General features: G+C 28.8%; 5 protein-coding genes and 1 non-coding gene across 6 annotated transcripts; 4 read left to right on the top strand and 2 right to left on the bottom strand.

Moving 5' to 3' along the window:
- Nucleotides 1-783: 783 nt before the first annotated feature.
- On the top strand, nucleotides 784-2,919 carry VNE69_07058 (cohesin subunit; the record flags this gene model as incomplete). The annotated part of the gene is made up of 1 exon (XM_065474062.1): nucleotides 784-2,919. One exon carries the CDS (start codon nucleotides 784-786, stop codon nucleotides 2,917-2,919), a length of 2,136 nt encoding a protein of 711 aa, XP_065330134.1.
- A 4,959-nt stretch (nucleotides 2,920-7,878) lies between these two features.
- Nucleotides 7,879-8,328, top strand: VNE69_07057 (ribosomal protein uS15; the record flags this gene model as incomplete). The annotated part of the gene is made up of 1 exon (XM_065474061.1): nucleotides 7,879-8,328. One exon carries the CDS (start codon nucleotides 7,879-7,881, stop codon nucleotides 8,326-8,328), a length of 450 nt encoding a protein of 149 aa, XP_065330133.1.
- A 293-nt stretch (nucleotides 8,329-8,621) lies between these two features.
- On the top strand, nucleotides 8,622-9,263 carry VNE69_07056 (uncharacterized protein; the record flags this gene model as incomplete). The annotated part of the gene is made up of 1 exon (XM_065474060.1): nucleotides 8,622-9,263. The coding sequence occupies one exon, from the start codon at nucleotides 8,622-8,624 to the stop codon at nucleotides 9,261-9,263; it is 642 nt and encodes a 213-aa protein (XP_065330132.1).
- Nucleotides 9,264-9,555: 292 nt separating this feature from the next.
- VNE69_07904 lies at nucleotides 9,556-9,626 on the bottom strand. Its single transcript has one exon. It is a non-coding gene; the product is annotated as a tRNA-Gly (tRNA).
- Nucleotides 9,627-9,725: 99 nt separating this feature from the next.
- VNE69_07055 (ATP-dependent RNA helicase) lies at nucleotides 9,726-11,291 on the top strand (the record flags this gene model as incomplete). Its single annotated transcript, XM_065474059.1, has 1 exon — nucleotides 9,726-11,291. The coding sequence occupies one exon, from the start codon at nucleotides 9,726-9,728 to the stop codon at nucleotides 11,289-11,291; it is 1,566 nt and encodes a 521-aa protein (XP_065330131.1).
- Nucleotides 11,292-11,856: 565 nt separating this feature from the next.
- VNE69_07054 (elongator complex protein 3 (ELP3)) lies at nucleotides 11,857-13,536 on the bottom strand (the record flags this gene model as incomplete). Its single annotated transcript, XM_065474058.1, has 1 exon — nucleotides 11,857-13,536. The coding sequence occupies one exon, from the start codon at nucleotides 13,534-13,536 to the stop codon at nucleotides 11,857-11,859; it is 1,680 nt and encodes a 559-aa protein (XP_065330130.1).
- Nucleotides 13,537-13,691: the final 155 nt, after the last annotated feature.

Below are 13,691 nucleotides of genomic sequence, written 5' to 3'. Positions count from 1 at the left end.
GAGTCGGAATCAATATGAAATAAACATTTTGCATGGGCAAAATGTTTAAATGGAAGTTAACAAGTAAGTGCCTCACGTATATATTAATGAACATGTTACTGAATCCCTTTATCCATATTTAAGAGTTGCCTACTTCTTATGGCAATCAATGACCAAATTATTTTGTATATCGCCGTACTTTAAGGAAAATATTATTTGCTTATTTGATCATTGGGGCACCATTTAATAAATCTATGACGTATTCAATTCTGTGTTTATTATTCTATATCCTCGTATGTTTTTTGTCTAGGGGTACTTGGCCTATGAAATAGTTAATTATATTAACTGTCAAAAATTTTAAAATTCAAAAATCATGAACTACTAAAGCTTTTAAATTTGTAGCATTTCAAAACCAAGTTACTTAAAGATCACTCTACTTAAACCTGGTAGGCGGTTCAATTTTTGAGTATTTTTCTGAAAAGGGTAAAATAATAATTATGTGCAAGTTCAACAAAAGTTAGATTTTGGGTCCAAGATTGTTTTTCTCGTAATAAAATTAGTTCTTTAAATGACATAACTCATATTTATAAAAGTAAACACATAAGTTTATACACCATATTAATCTCTTCTAGTTTTACATTTTAAATAAGAAATTTATAAAGAAAATAATTTAATAATCTAGATTATTCTTAGTAAATAAAAATTACACTTTAATTTTATTGTAACTTTTCTTAAAATATACAAGGTTTTCTTTATTCAAAGTTTATGCAAAAAATCTATAAAAATTCCTGCTTTTTTATGCCCATGAGAAAAATAAGAAAAAAAGAGAAAGAAAATTTAAAGAAAAATTCTAAATTATTAGAAGAAGCATCACATGGAAATATAAAATTTAATGAAGAAACATCAAATATACATGAAGACGATAATAATAAACACGAAAACAATTTAGATCAAGATAATCAAAATGATCAAAATTTAATTCAAGATAATCAAAATGATCAAAGTTTAATTCAAAATGATCAAAATTTAAATCAAAATTCAAATCAAGAAGAAAAAGACTTGGACTTTTTTAATAATTCAAGCCCCAAATTATTTCTCGCTAAAATTGCCTCCTTAGAAGATTCCACTTCATTTCTTATTTCCCTTATAAAAAACATCTCCATTTCTAAAACTGACAAATTAATCAAATATTTCTTAAAACTGTCAAATTTTGATATCTCAGAAATTTCAAATTTGACACTCAACAAAAACAGACTTTTTAGACAAATTTCCACAAGATTTGTTTACAAATTTATAATTTCCAGATATAAAGACAATGACACAAATAAGATAAATGATTTATTTAAAAATGTCTTTCTTAAAAGATACAAAGACATTGATCCAATTATCAGATCTCATTCATATGAATTTTTAGTAGATTTTATAAGTTTAAATATTAAGATGTTTAATAAACACAAGTCTTTATTAATTAAAGCACTTAATGATAAACAAGACATAGTCAGAAAATCTATAATTTCTTCTATGCGTCATAAAAGACTTTTTATTAATGAAGAATGTTTAATTAATTTATCAAAATTTGATAGAAACAAGAATATAAGAATAGAAACTATAAAATTGATATGTGAATTTATAAAAGAAGATAAAATTAGACCTGAAGTTATATTTGACATTTTGAAATGTAATTCTGGTACTGATAAATTAGAAAATAAGGATTTGAATAAGTTTCTTAAAGATTTGTTTATTAATTTATTAAAAATTAACAAATTTGAGACTATACACAAATTTATAGAATTTTGTTCTGATTATTTTGATATTTTAGATGTTGAATATTTTGAATGTGATTGTGAAATTAATTGTTATTTTAAGATTATTGAGAAACAGAAGAAATCTTTTAAATTGACAGATTTATATTATTTTTATAAAAATAATATAAATAGTCTCAAATCTATTATGGGTTTATTAATTTATAGTGAAATTGATAATACAGAAATATTTATTAAGTTTATAGATGAGATTATTTTAGTACTTGAGAAAAGTAAAGATTCTGAGAAGATATTTGAAAAGATATGTGAATTTTTTAAAAAGATAGAAGAAGATTATAAATCAATAATAGAGAATTACATTCATAAACTGATATACAATAATCTAATTGATAGATCTAATAATATTATAGATGATAAAAAGTACTTTAAAAATATTATTATTAAATATTTTGATATTAAAGAACACGTCACAGATGAAGATTTTTTAGAGACACAAATTTATAAAAATCTGTGGAATATTATAAATGAAGATTATGAGAAAATCTTAAGATTTAATAATAAGAAATACGACATTTTTAACAAGAAAGATCTTTGTAATATTCTTCTGTATCTTCATAGTCAAATATCTGACACTATAAATTCACTAGAAGAAAGCACTTGTCTTGATAAAAAAACAGGCCTGAAAATTTTATACCTCGATTTACTAGACAAAATAAATTTAGATGATTCAGATTTATTAGATTTCTTATACAAATTCAATGAAGAGAAAATCTTAGAAGATCAAATATATTTAATCTACAAATATATAAAAAACGAGGAAGATTTTCTTAATCTTTTTTCTGTCTCTAAAAACAAGTCGAATTTGGTCAAATCTTTCTTCAAATTTCTGAGTATTTTTGATTATAAAGATTTCCCTGTAATTTTGAAGATATCTAAAATTATAAATATGAAATTTAAAGATACAGAACAAAGACTAATATTTAATAATTTGAAATATTTAGTAGGGGAAAATGAGATACCTTGTCTAGAAGTATTTATTAATAAACTGAATATTAATGAGTGTATAGTATTGGAGAATATGTGTAAAGAAGGGTGTATTAAAGATGTATTGAATAAAAAGATAAATAAGTGTAAGATATTTAAGAGTACGGAAGAGAACACAGTGACATATTTATAACTTAACAAGTTAATAAATATTTAGAAATTTATAAACAAACTCAATTTAAATTTATAAACAAACTCAATTTAAATTTATAATAAACTTAATGTGATCCGGCATGTAGCCTGATCCGAAGTAGAAGAGGGTGAGTCTAAGTTAACATATTTATTTGAGTTGTTATCTTTTTTGTTGCTCATCGGAATTGTGGGTTAGGGGTAAATTCCGTTTAAATAGTTAATTAGATTAACTGTCAAACTCTTTGAGATGTAAACAAACAAACAAGAAACCAAAGTTCTACTAAAGTAGTAGTACTTCATGTGACATGCACTTTTCCTACTTTTAGTTTGTGCATGTCAAATGTTCAATGTTTGTTTACACTACTTCGAGATGTTTGACAGGTCCAATTATTATTGTTTAACTGGAAGCCGTATCGTCAGTGCAGGTCTGCAGCCTGACACTCTCCCCTCCTTCGAAAGAATCCAATCTATTGGATCTGACTCTTCAATTTTCATTAAGTCTTTTCGATTCACTGAGTATCGCATTCCATTTAAACCTTCAATTTCATAGTTTCCATTCTTCCCTTTTTTTATGACTTTATAGATTCCGTCAAAGTTTGCATCTAACTTATTCTCTTTTTCAGTTAACAATTTTTTCCTTCTTACGTAATCATTTTCTTCACTATCGTCAGGGCTTCTACCTTTTTTAACCTTTGTTATTTCTTTTGCACGTATTTCTTCAGGTATGTATTCAATTATATACTTATACTCTTGTAAGGTCAATATCCATCTCATTAGTCTACCTGTAGCCTCTTTTAAATTTAGTAGCCATTTTAATGCTTGATGATCCGTCCTTATTATAAACTGTTGTGTTAGATAAACTCGTAGTTTTTTAACTCCCCATACTACACCTAGGCACTCCTTTTCTGTTACCGTGTAGTTAATTTCCGCTGGGCTCAAAGTTCTTGAGATGCATATAATGGGTCTCAATTCTCCATGTTCATCTTCTTGTTGTAATACTGCTCCCAATGCCAAATTCGATGCATCTGTATATAAGTAAAATTTCTTTCTAAAATCTGGTAGTTTCAAGCCAGATGCATTGGCGATTTCTTTTTTCATATTATTAAATGCTTGCAAAGCTTCTTCTGTCATTTTCAGTTTTGAATTTTTAGCTCCCTTAATCGTATCGTATAATGGATTCATTTTATCTGCGTAATTATTAATAAACTTGCTAAAAAATGAAGAATATCCATTAAAAGCCCTGACATCTCTTTTTGTCTTCGGTTCGGGCCAATTGATTGAACGCATCTTTTGCTGCAATGGTATTGAAATCTCTCCGTTGCACACACTAAATCCAAGAAATTCCACACTTTCCTGTACAAATTGACATTTTTTCTTGTTTAGTTTCAGCCCTACCTTCTTAATTATACTCAGAATAGTCTCTAAATGTTGTAGATGGCTATCATGATCGTTTGAATATACTAAAATATCATCTAAGTATATTGTTACAAATTTGTGCATATATTTCGCAAAGTATTTATTCATGATCTTTTGAAATGTAAAGGGTGCATTAATTAACCCGAAAGGCATTTTTCTCCATTGATAGATTCCTTCTCGTGTGTAGAAAGCAGTCTTAAATCTATCTTCTTGCCTTACAGATATCTGGTTATAAGCCGATTCAACGTCCATTGTGCTGAATATTTTAGCCCCTTGTAGTTGATCCAGGGTTTCATCAATCCTTGGTATCGGATATTCATATGGTATTGTTATTTTATTCAATCGTCGGAAGTCTATACAAAACCTAATACCTCCATCCTTTTTTTTTATTAGTACCACTGGTGATATATACTGGCTTTCACTCTCCTCGATTATACCCTTTTCAATGAATTTTTTTACTTCCTCTCGGATGATCTTATGTTCTTCTGGGGATCTTTTATACTTTGGGCATGGAGACATAGTAGCTCCATTTACTAATTCGATCGCGTGTTCGATCTCGATATTATTTAAAGAATTATCATCAGAGAATAGTTTAGTATATTTTTCAAGAGTGTGTGTATACTTCTTTCTTAACAGTGTGTTTTCACATTTGATGTTCTTAATTAATTCATTCAAATCCGGGTTACTATCTTCCTTCTTTGTAGTAACTTCCGCGTTTAATACAATCCTTTTTTTCTTAGGTATTGATCTTTTTTTACCGACTTTCTTTTGATTTATTGGAATATAGTCTATCATATTTAATTTTTCAATTTCTTCTATTCCAAGAATTATTGCTTCCTCCATATCATTCACCACTAATAAGGTAATTGTTTCCGCTCCTGAGCGATTATTTGGTTTTATTTTAAGTTTACATGAGCCTATCACTCTGCTTGTTCCATTAAAACCTTTTATTTCTCCTTTTTCCTTTAGAATTTCATCACTCAGCTCTTCCGCTTCTTTTCTACGTATAACTGATACGTTAGCCCCGGAGTCCAATAATGCTACTATAACTTGATCTTCAAAATTTAATTTTACTCTTGGTCTTCGATCATTTACTTTTAGTAGTTTTGCCGAGATAATTAGAGCTTTCTTTTGCTCATTCTTTTTAAATAATTCTTTTTTATAAGGCTTTGAATCGGGGCTGACTCTTGTCTCGTTACCCCTGTAGTCTATTTTTCTTTCACTACTTTTATATTCATTTTTATTTTTATATTCATTTTTATTTTTATATTCGTTTTTATTTTTATATTGTTTTTTATAGAAGATTCGAATTTTTTTGTTTAATCTTTCTTCTTTTAACTTTATGTATTCCTCTAACTCGTTCCAATCATGACATCTTTCTATACCATCGCGAAGGTATTCGTCATCTAATAAATCTCTGAGTTTCTCTTTACTTCTTTTAAATAAGGATTCTGATTGTCCAGCGTATATATGTAGGCTGTAACTGTATGACAGCATATCTGGATGAATTGGGCCTTCCCTGATTAGGTCCCAGAATTTTTCAGTTTTATCTATTTCTGATTCTCTTTTAATAAAATTACGTTTAAAATTTTCAACAAATTGCTTATATGTGAGCATCGATTCTTCGTTCGCTCTAAACCATAGTTCGGCTTTTCCCTTAAGCATTGAAGTCGCTTTTGCATATAGGGTGCTCTGAGGCCATTGCTTCTCATATTCTAAGAATTGCCCTAAAAATGTCTTTGGATCTTCAGTTTTTAGTCCTTGAAAAGTTATCCACTTTTCCATTGACATTAAATTTTTTAATTTTAAGAGTATTGAATCCATATTTTCTTCTTTACAAATCTCTTCGTTGTCGCCATTTGTGATCCGGCATGTAGCCTGATCCGAAGTAGAAGAGGGTGAGTCTAAGTTAACATATTTATTTGAGTTGTTATCTTTTTTGTTGCTCATCGGAATTGTGGGTTAGGGGTAAATTCCGTTTAAATAGTTAATTAGATTAACTGTCAAACTCTTTGAGATGTAAACAAACAAACAAGAAACCAAAGTTCTACTAAAGTAGTAGTACTTCATGTGACATGCACTTTTCCTACTTTTAGTTTGTGCATGTCAAATGTTCAATGTTTGTTTACACTACTTCGAGATGTTTGACAGGTCCAATTATTATTGTTTAACTGGAAGCCGTATCGTCAGTGCAGGTCTGCAGCCTGACACTTAATTTTGCATAAAAAACAAACTTATTTAAATATTTATATTTTGCATAAAAACAAACTTATTATAAATATTTATATTTTGCATAAAAAACAAACTTATTATAAATATTTATATTTTGCATAAATAAAAAATTTCAAAACATAAAGAAAGCAGATCTAGTTTATGAAGTGTTATGTTTTAAGAAGAACCGTAGTAAACACAGCAAAAGACAAGAGACAATTAAAATAAGAAGCCAAACTAGGCATTTGATATTCTTCTTATTTTAAAGAAGATTAACACATGTAAAGTAAAAATCTTAAAATCTGAGTAGATGAATAAAGCACAGCAAGAATATTGGTATAGACAAACTCACGACTGCTACTGGAAGTTTTCTTCCTTATAAGTCATATATAGATCGTCCTTAACAAATCAGATATATTTTATATAAATAAGAGATAGAGAGAAACCTTACATAATAATCCAAAACATCTGCGTATACGAGAGACTTTGGTTTCATGTCTTAATGATTGCGCTGTGTCTTATCCATTTGACATTAACCCAAAAAATTTTTAAACAATATATTATTCAAGCATGTGCCTAAATACACAGGAAAAGACATCATTGTTCTATCTCACAAGTCTTCTACTATATTCTCTAGACTACATATCCACTTGTTTCTCTATATTATTTACACTCTAAATACAATTATGAGATCTTAAGATATCACCAGCCAAGTGCCTTTATATTCATCTTATAGAATATACAGGAGTATCATATTATATTATACTAAGCTCCATATCTTTGTGATTGGACGCACACAAGTTTCATTGAATCAACTTAACATATACACATAATATATAAACATATACACATAATATATAAACATGTACATAGGATATAATTTATAAAGATCTTACACAAATATCCTGCGTATATTAGAAAAATGCTTTAGACACAAAGTTGGACGCGCCTGTTGACCCATTAGATTTGGTAATGTCATAATTTTAGTCTTCTAGTGCTAATCATCTATCAATTATACAAATGCACTACTAGAAATATGTTACATCACAGATATACTTACTATAATTTATCTTAGTTTACATAATTATATTATGATTTACATTTTCTAAGTTAAATATTGTCTAGATAAATTTTGAATCAAGTGCCAATTACAAGCTTTATTTGTTTTATACAATGTCTATAAACTTGTACTTTGACATTAGACATCTTACCATGATACATTAGCTTTCATATAAATATGCTATATTTACACTGGACATTTCTTATATCAATCATTTACACTTGTGTTACATTTGATGCTTCTTCTTTCTTTTTTTTTCTACCCCATTTTTCTATGGCCAAAATGCACTCTAGTGGACGAGGAATAAGCACAAGCATGAAGCCTTTTAGTACAATGTTCCCTACGTGGATTGATGTCTCAGTAGACGAGATAAAGGCAGACGTCTTAAAAATGAATACTAAAGGAGTTTCGTCTGCTGAAATTGGTAATAAACTGAGGGATGTCTACGGGGTAGGAGACTGTAAGACTATCTTTGATGGACTGTCTCTTAGCAGATTCCTAGAGAAAGAAGGGAATTTTATTGAGATCCCTGAAGATGTCAAAGATTTAGTCAAGAGGGCGAATATTTTAAGGAAGCATATTAATACTCATAGTAGGGATAAAGATAGTAAATACAGACTTGGGTTGATTATAAGTAGACTTAATAGATGTGTAAAGCATTATAAGAAGAAATTGAGAATACCCTCGACATGGAAGCCGAAGTTAGTTGAATTAATTAAATAATCAATAATATAATTATATAATGTTTATAATATCTCATATAATATAGTTATATCTTTTATTATATTTATAATTATAGATTTTTTCTATATAATTTATATATTATAAGATATAATAAATAGAATATAATTTATAAAATAATACAATATAATAAATATAATATAATATTTATTATATCTTATAATATATAGTTATTTATTATATCTTATATTATATGAGATATAATTTTATTTGTTTCAAAACTAACAAATCTCATTAATTTTTTAATAAAAAATATTTTCAAATTCTAAGCCCCAATGTACGAAGACATCTTGAAATTCTTAAGAAGTAAAAATAAAAAACTGACTAAAGAAGAAGCAAGCGAATTCATAAAACTCTTAGCGGAGAGTGTGGGAGTTGATGACACATTTATTATTAGTGCCAATAGTGGAGAATATTCTGATGACGAAATGTCTACTGATATTAATTTTGTAATTGACACTTATAATGAAGACATGAGTGAATATGAAGACTCTTTTTCTATAGAAGGAATTAGTGAGGAATATGAAGACGAAAAGGAATATGTAGTGATAAATAAGAGAAAGATAATGAGAGGAGGAGAATTTAAAAGAAATAAACCGAGAGAAATAATAGAAGAAATAAAGAGTCAAAATATAAAAGATAATATAAATTTGGAGAATATAAATTTACAAGATAATATAAATCTACAAGATAACATAAAATTTAATCTTCCAAAAAAGGTTAATTTCCTCGTACCGGAAGAAAACATAAATTTGAACTTCCCAAAAAATATAAAATTTGAACTTCCAAAAAATATAAAATTTATACTTCCAGAATCTGAAAATGAAGAATTTAAATTTGAACTTGGAGACTTGGAAGATATTCAAAATACGGGGCCGGATTTCATATTCTACGACGAAGATCAAAAAGAAATTTGAATAATAAATATGCATAAACTATGTAAAAAAGACTCTCTCTATAATGAGAACATTTTATAAACAGTAAAATATTATGAATATTAAGTATAATTAGACATATCCAAGTTAAGGAATATTTTATAATAAAAATATAAAGTAAACAATGACATGAGAATGTCACAACAAATATGTATCTAATAAGCAGTATAATTGTGTATAAAAAAACAGTAGTATTGTGTATCTAATAAGCAGTATAATTATGTATCTAATAAGCAGTATTTTAAATATGCAAATTTTTTACAAAAAAAAAATTTGCACCAACCGGGAATCGAACCCAGGCTAACAGCTTGGAAGGCTGTTGTCATACCACTTGACCATTGGAGCTTGTAAATTCTTTATTTATGCATTTTATTCAACTAATTTAATTTCAAAAAAAAACGAAGTTTTTTTTTTATAAATTTCGAAATTTTTTATACCCCCAAAATGGGTTATAATAACAACGACTACAATAATAAAAATAGAAATTATGGAAGATCTTGGAGAGACGATGACAGACCAAGACAAGAAAGATCTCAAAGAGGAGATAGTTGGTATGGAAACTCAAAACCATCATACAATAAAACTGAAGGATGGAATCAAAATAGAAGTGAATCTTGGACACCAGGGAAATTTACATCTCAGCCATCTTTCGAAGCGAAACCCGCTTTAGAAGCTGTAGAATTTTCTAAGAATTTTTATAAAAAAACAGACGATTTATCAAAAAATGAGACTGATGAATTTAGAAGGAAACATGATATTAAAATTGAAGGGGATGTACCAAATCCATATGTGAAATTTGAACATGCTCCTTTTGATAAAGACGTGTTGAATGCTTTTAAGCTTAAAGGGTTTACTGGACCCACGCCCATACAAGCACAAGGATGGCCTATGGCCTTGACTGGTGAGGATATGGTGGGCATAGCTCAGACTGGAAGTGGGAAGACACTCAGTTTTGTCATTCCTGCTCTTATCCACGCTAAAGCTCAGACTCCTCTGAGAAATGGAGATGGGCCTATTGTCCTGGTAATGGCACCTACTAGAGAATTATGTCTCCAAATTAAAGATGTATTTGACGAATATAGTAGATTTTTCAATATGAGATGTACTGCCATTTATGGTGGAGTCTCTTCTTATACTCAGAAGAAAGATATTAGTATGGGCTGTGAGATAGTAGTAGGCTGTCCTGGAAGATTAATAGATCTAAATGAACAAGGAGTACTTCATTTTAACAGAGTAACATTCCTTGTCTTAGATGAAGCAGATAGAATGTTAGACATGGGCTTTGAGCCTCAATTAAGAAAAATTATAGTCAAGACAAATCCAAAGAGACAGACTTTAATGTGGAGCGCCACATGGCCAAGAGAAGTCAGAAGACTTGCTGAGAATTATATGAATAATTTCTTACATTTGACCATAGGAAGTGTGGACTTAAAGACTAACACCAAAATCAAGCAAATAGTAGCAGTCATAGACTCACATGAGAAAAATAATAAATTGTACGAATCTTTAGACCAGAAAAAAGGCGAGAAGATCATCATCTTTGCTAATACCAAGAGAATGTGCGATAATCTAGAAGATGACCTATCAAGGAAAGGCTACAGAGCTGTGGCCATTCATGGCGACAAATCTCAAAATATTCGAGACAGAATTATAAATGACTTCAGGGCGGGTTATAAAACAATTTTAATAGCCACAGATGTCGCCGCAAGGGGCCTGGACATTAAAGACGTCGTATTAGTCGTAAATTATGATTTCCCGAATAATATTGAAGATTATGTCCACAGAATAGGCAGGACAGCCAGAGGAGACGTCATGGAAGGACTGAGTCATTCATTTTTTACTGATGAAAATCGAGGCTGCGCGCGAGATTTAATAAAAATTTTGAAGGAAGCTAACCAAGAAGTACCTTCTAAATTAATTGATATGTCTAATTCAAGAGGAAATAGTAGTTATAATGGTAGAGGAAATGGGTATAATAGTGGGAGATCGTCTTATAAAAGTTGGTATTAAGGAAATAAAAAAATTAAAAAAAAAATATAAAAAAACGACTAGAGTAAATAAAAATCAAATTTATTTATTCTTAGTTGTAAAAAAAATCAAATATATCTTTTTTAAATGGATATGATATTTTAAATTTAAATTTTTTTATAATGGGTATGATATTTTAAAAAACAAATATTTTAAATTTGAGTATGATATTTTAAAAAATTTTAAATTTTTATTAATATGTTTAGATATCCATATATCATATATATAAAAAGATTTCAAATTTATAATATGGTACAATATTTATATATCATAAGCATATATATAAAAAAATTTCAATTTTTATTACATTCAAAGGTTGATACTTAAAACATATTATTAAAAAATTATTTTAAATATATTAAATGGTACATATGATAACTTTATACAATTTTAATTGCTTGAAAGGTAATCATATTTATATTTTATGAAACGTGTAAAATTTAGATTAAATGTATTGGGTAAAATTTATAAAATTTTGAATATCAATATAAACTTTAAATAAAACATATAAAATTTAATAAAGCAATATAAATTCCATTTATTTTTTTCATAACATTTTGACCATGTAGGGACCTTCTAAATGATATCCTAATTTTTCATAATATTTACGAGTTCCTACTCCTGAAATTATCGCCATTTTATTAGACTTATGTTCTTCTCTGGCAATTTTCTCAGCTTCGCTAATCAATAAACTTCCAAACCCACGATGCTGAAACTTCGTTGTATCTTTTTGATCTATGTTTACAGCACTCCCGTAAACATGAAGTTCTCTTATAATAGACGCATTATTATTATGTATCGACGTATTGTACACAATCTTAAAATCTGGTGTCTCGATATTTCGTATTTCTAAATTATTAACGTCTTTTAATTCGGGGCGGTATGTCTCAAGACTACATTTTCTAAGTCTGAGTAGACCAATAAGAACATCTTGTTTTACATCTTCATAGCTTAAAAAAGTCTCACTGCCTTTATTGGCGACATAATCTCTTCTTACAAGTTCGGGATTAATTTTATCAAGTTTCTCGTGAATATCTTTAATTCCTATCTCTCGTGTACGGACATCACGACATTTTGTCTTATAATCTTTCATTCTAGCAAGTGCAAGTTCTCTTATATTCCCATGTTCTACACCAGAACTAACTAAAGTCATGGGAATATCACGCTGGACTCTGTAAATTCGTGTCCAAGGAGGTACATATGAAAGAATTCTAGCCAAAAAATCTATTAATTCGTCAGGTGAATAATTTTTATATTGATTATTTTTCCAAAGTTCATAAAGTCCAGTGCCTTTGATTACCAGCGTAGGATAAATCTTTAGACCATCACTTCTAAATCTTGGATTGTCAAAATATTCTCTAAATTGTGCTAGATCTCTTTTCCAACCTACATTAGGTAGGTTGGGCATCATATGGCTGACAATTTTATAACCAGCATCTTTGGTCATACAAAAAGATTCACAGACAGATTCGACAGTATGTCCTCTGTTAGTGTCTTTGGCCACATCTTCGTACACGCTTTGTACACCAATTTCTATACGAGTACAACCATACAATAACATTTTATTCAAATGTGATCTAGAACAATAATCTGGTCGTGTTTCTATCGTAATACCAACACATTTCTGTTTTGATTCTGCGCCAACTGTAACTGCTTCTTCTACGCTGCTAGACGAATGACCACTTAGCGCATCGTGTAATTTCATAATAAATTGATTTTTATAACTGTCAGGAAGTGACATGAATGTACCGCCCATTATAATATATTCAACTTTATCAGTATTATGTCCCAGACTTTTTAATTGTCTCAATCTTTCTCTTGATTGTTCATATGGATCGTATCTACTTCTAATAGCTCTCATACTAGTCGGCTCATAACCAGTATAAGATTGTGTAGAATATTCAAACTCTGAATCTGGTCCACCCGGACAATAAATACAAATATTTCCTGTTAAAGCGATATGTGGACATCTGTGGGGTTTACACATAACAGCCACTACTGCCACACCAGAAGCAGTACGAACTGGCTTCGCTTTAAGTTTACTAATTAAATCTTTGTACTCATATGGGATACTAGAAATAATATCAACTATTCTTGGTGTACTTTTAAGTTTATGTTTTTTGCACATTTTAGATGTTATACTATTTACGTTAATTAATTTATCTTGTTTATATAATTTTATAATTTCATTAGCAATATCGTTACAAGCCAGTAAAAAATTGGACATTTGAAGGGTTAAAAAAATTTTTATGATTGGACCAGTGGAAATTATTAGTTATAAAGGAGAATATTACTATTTAAAACTTAATTATGTGTTTAATACACTGGGAAGTGTAATATTGGAAACGGAATATAAAATATGTGGTTTGAAAATATCAGAAA

This window comes from Vairimorpha necatrix, chromosome 7 (genome assembly GCF_036630325.1).
Source record: "Vairimorpha necatrix chromosome 7, complete sequence".
Taxonomy (NCBI): Eukaryota; Fungi; Microsporidia; family Nosematidae; genus Vairimorpha; species Vairimorpha necatrix.
The sequence above is the reverse complement of the archived record's forward strand: the minus strand, read 5'-3'. Positions and strand labels throughout refer to the sequence as shown.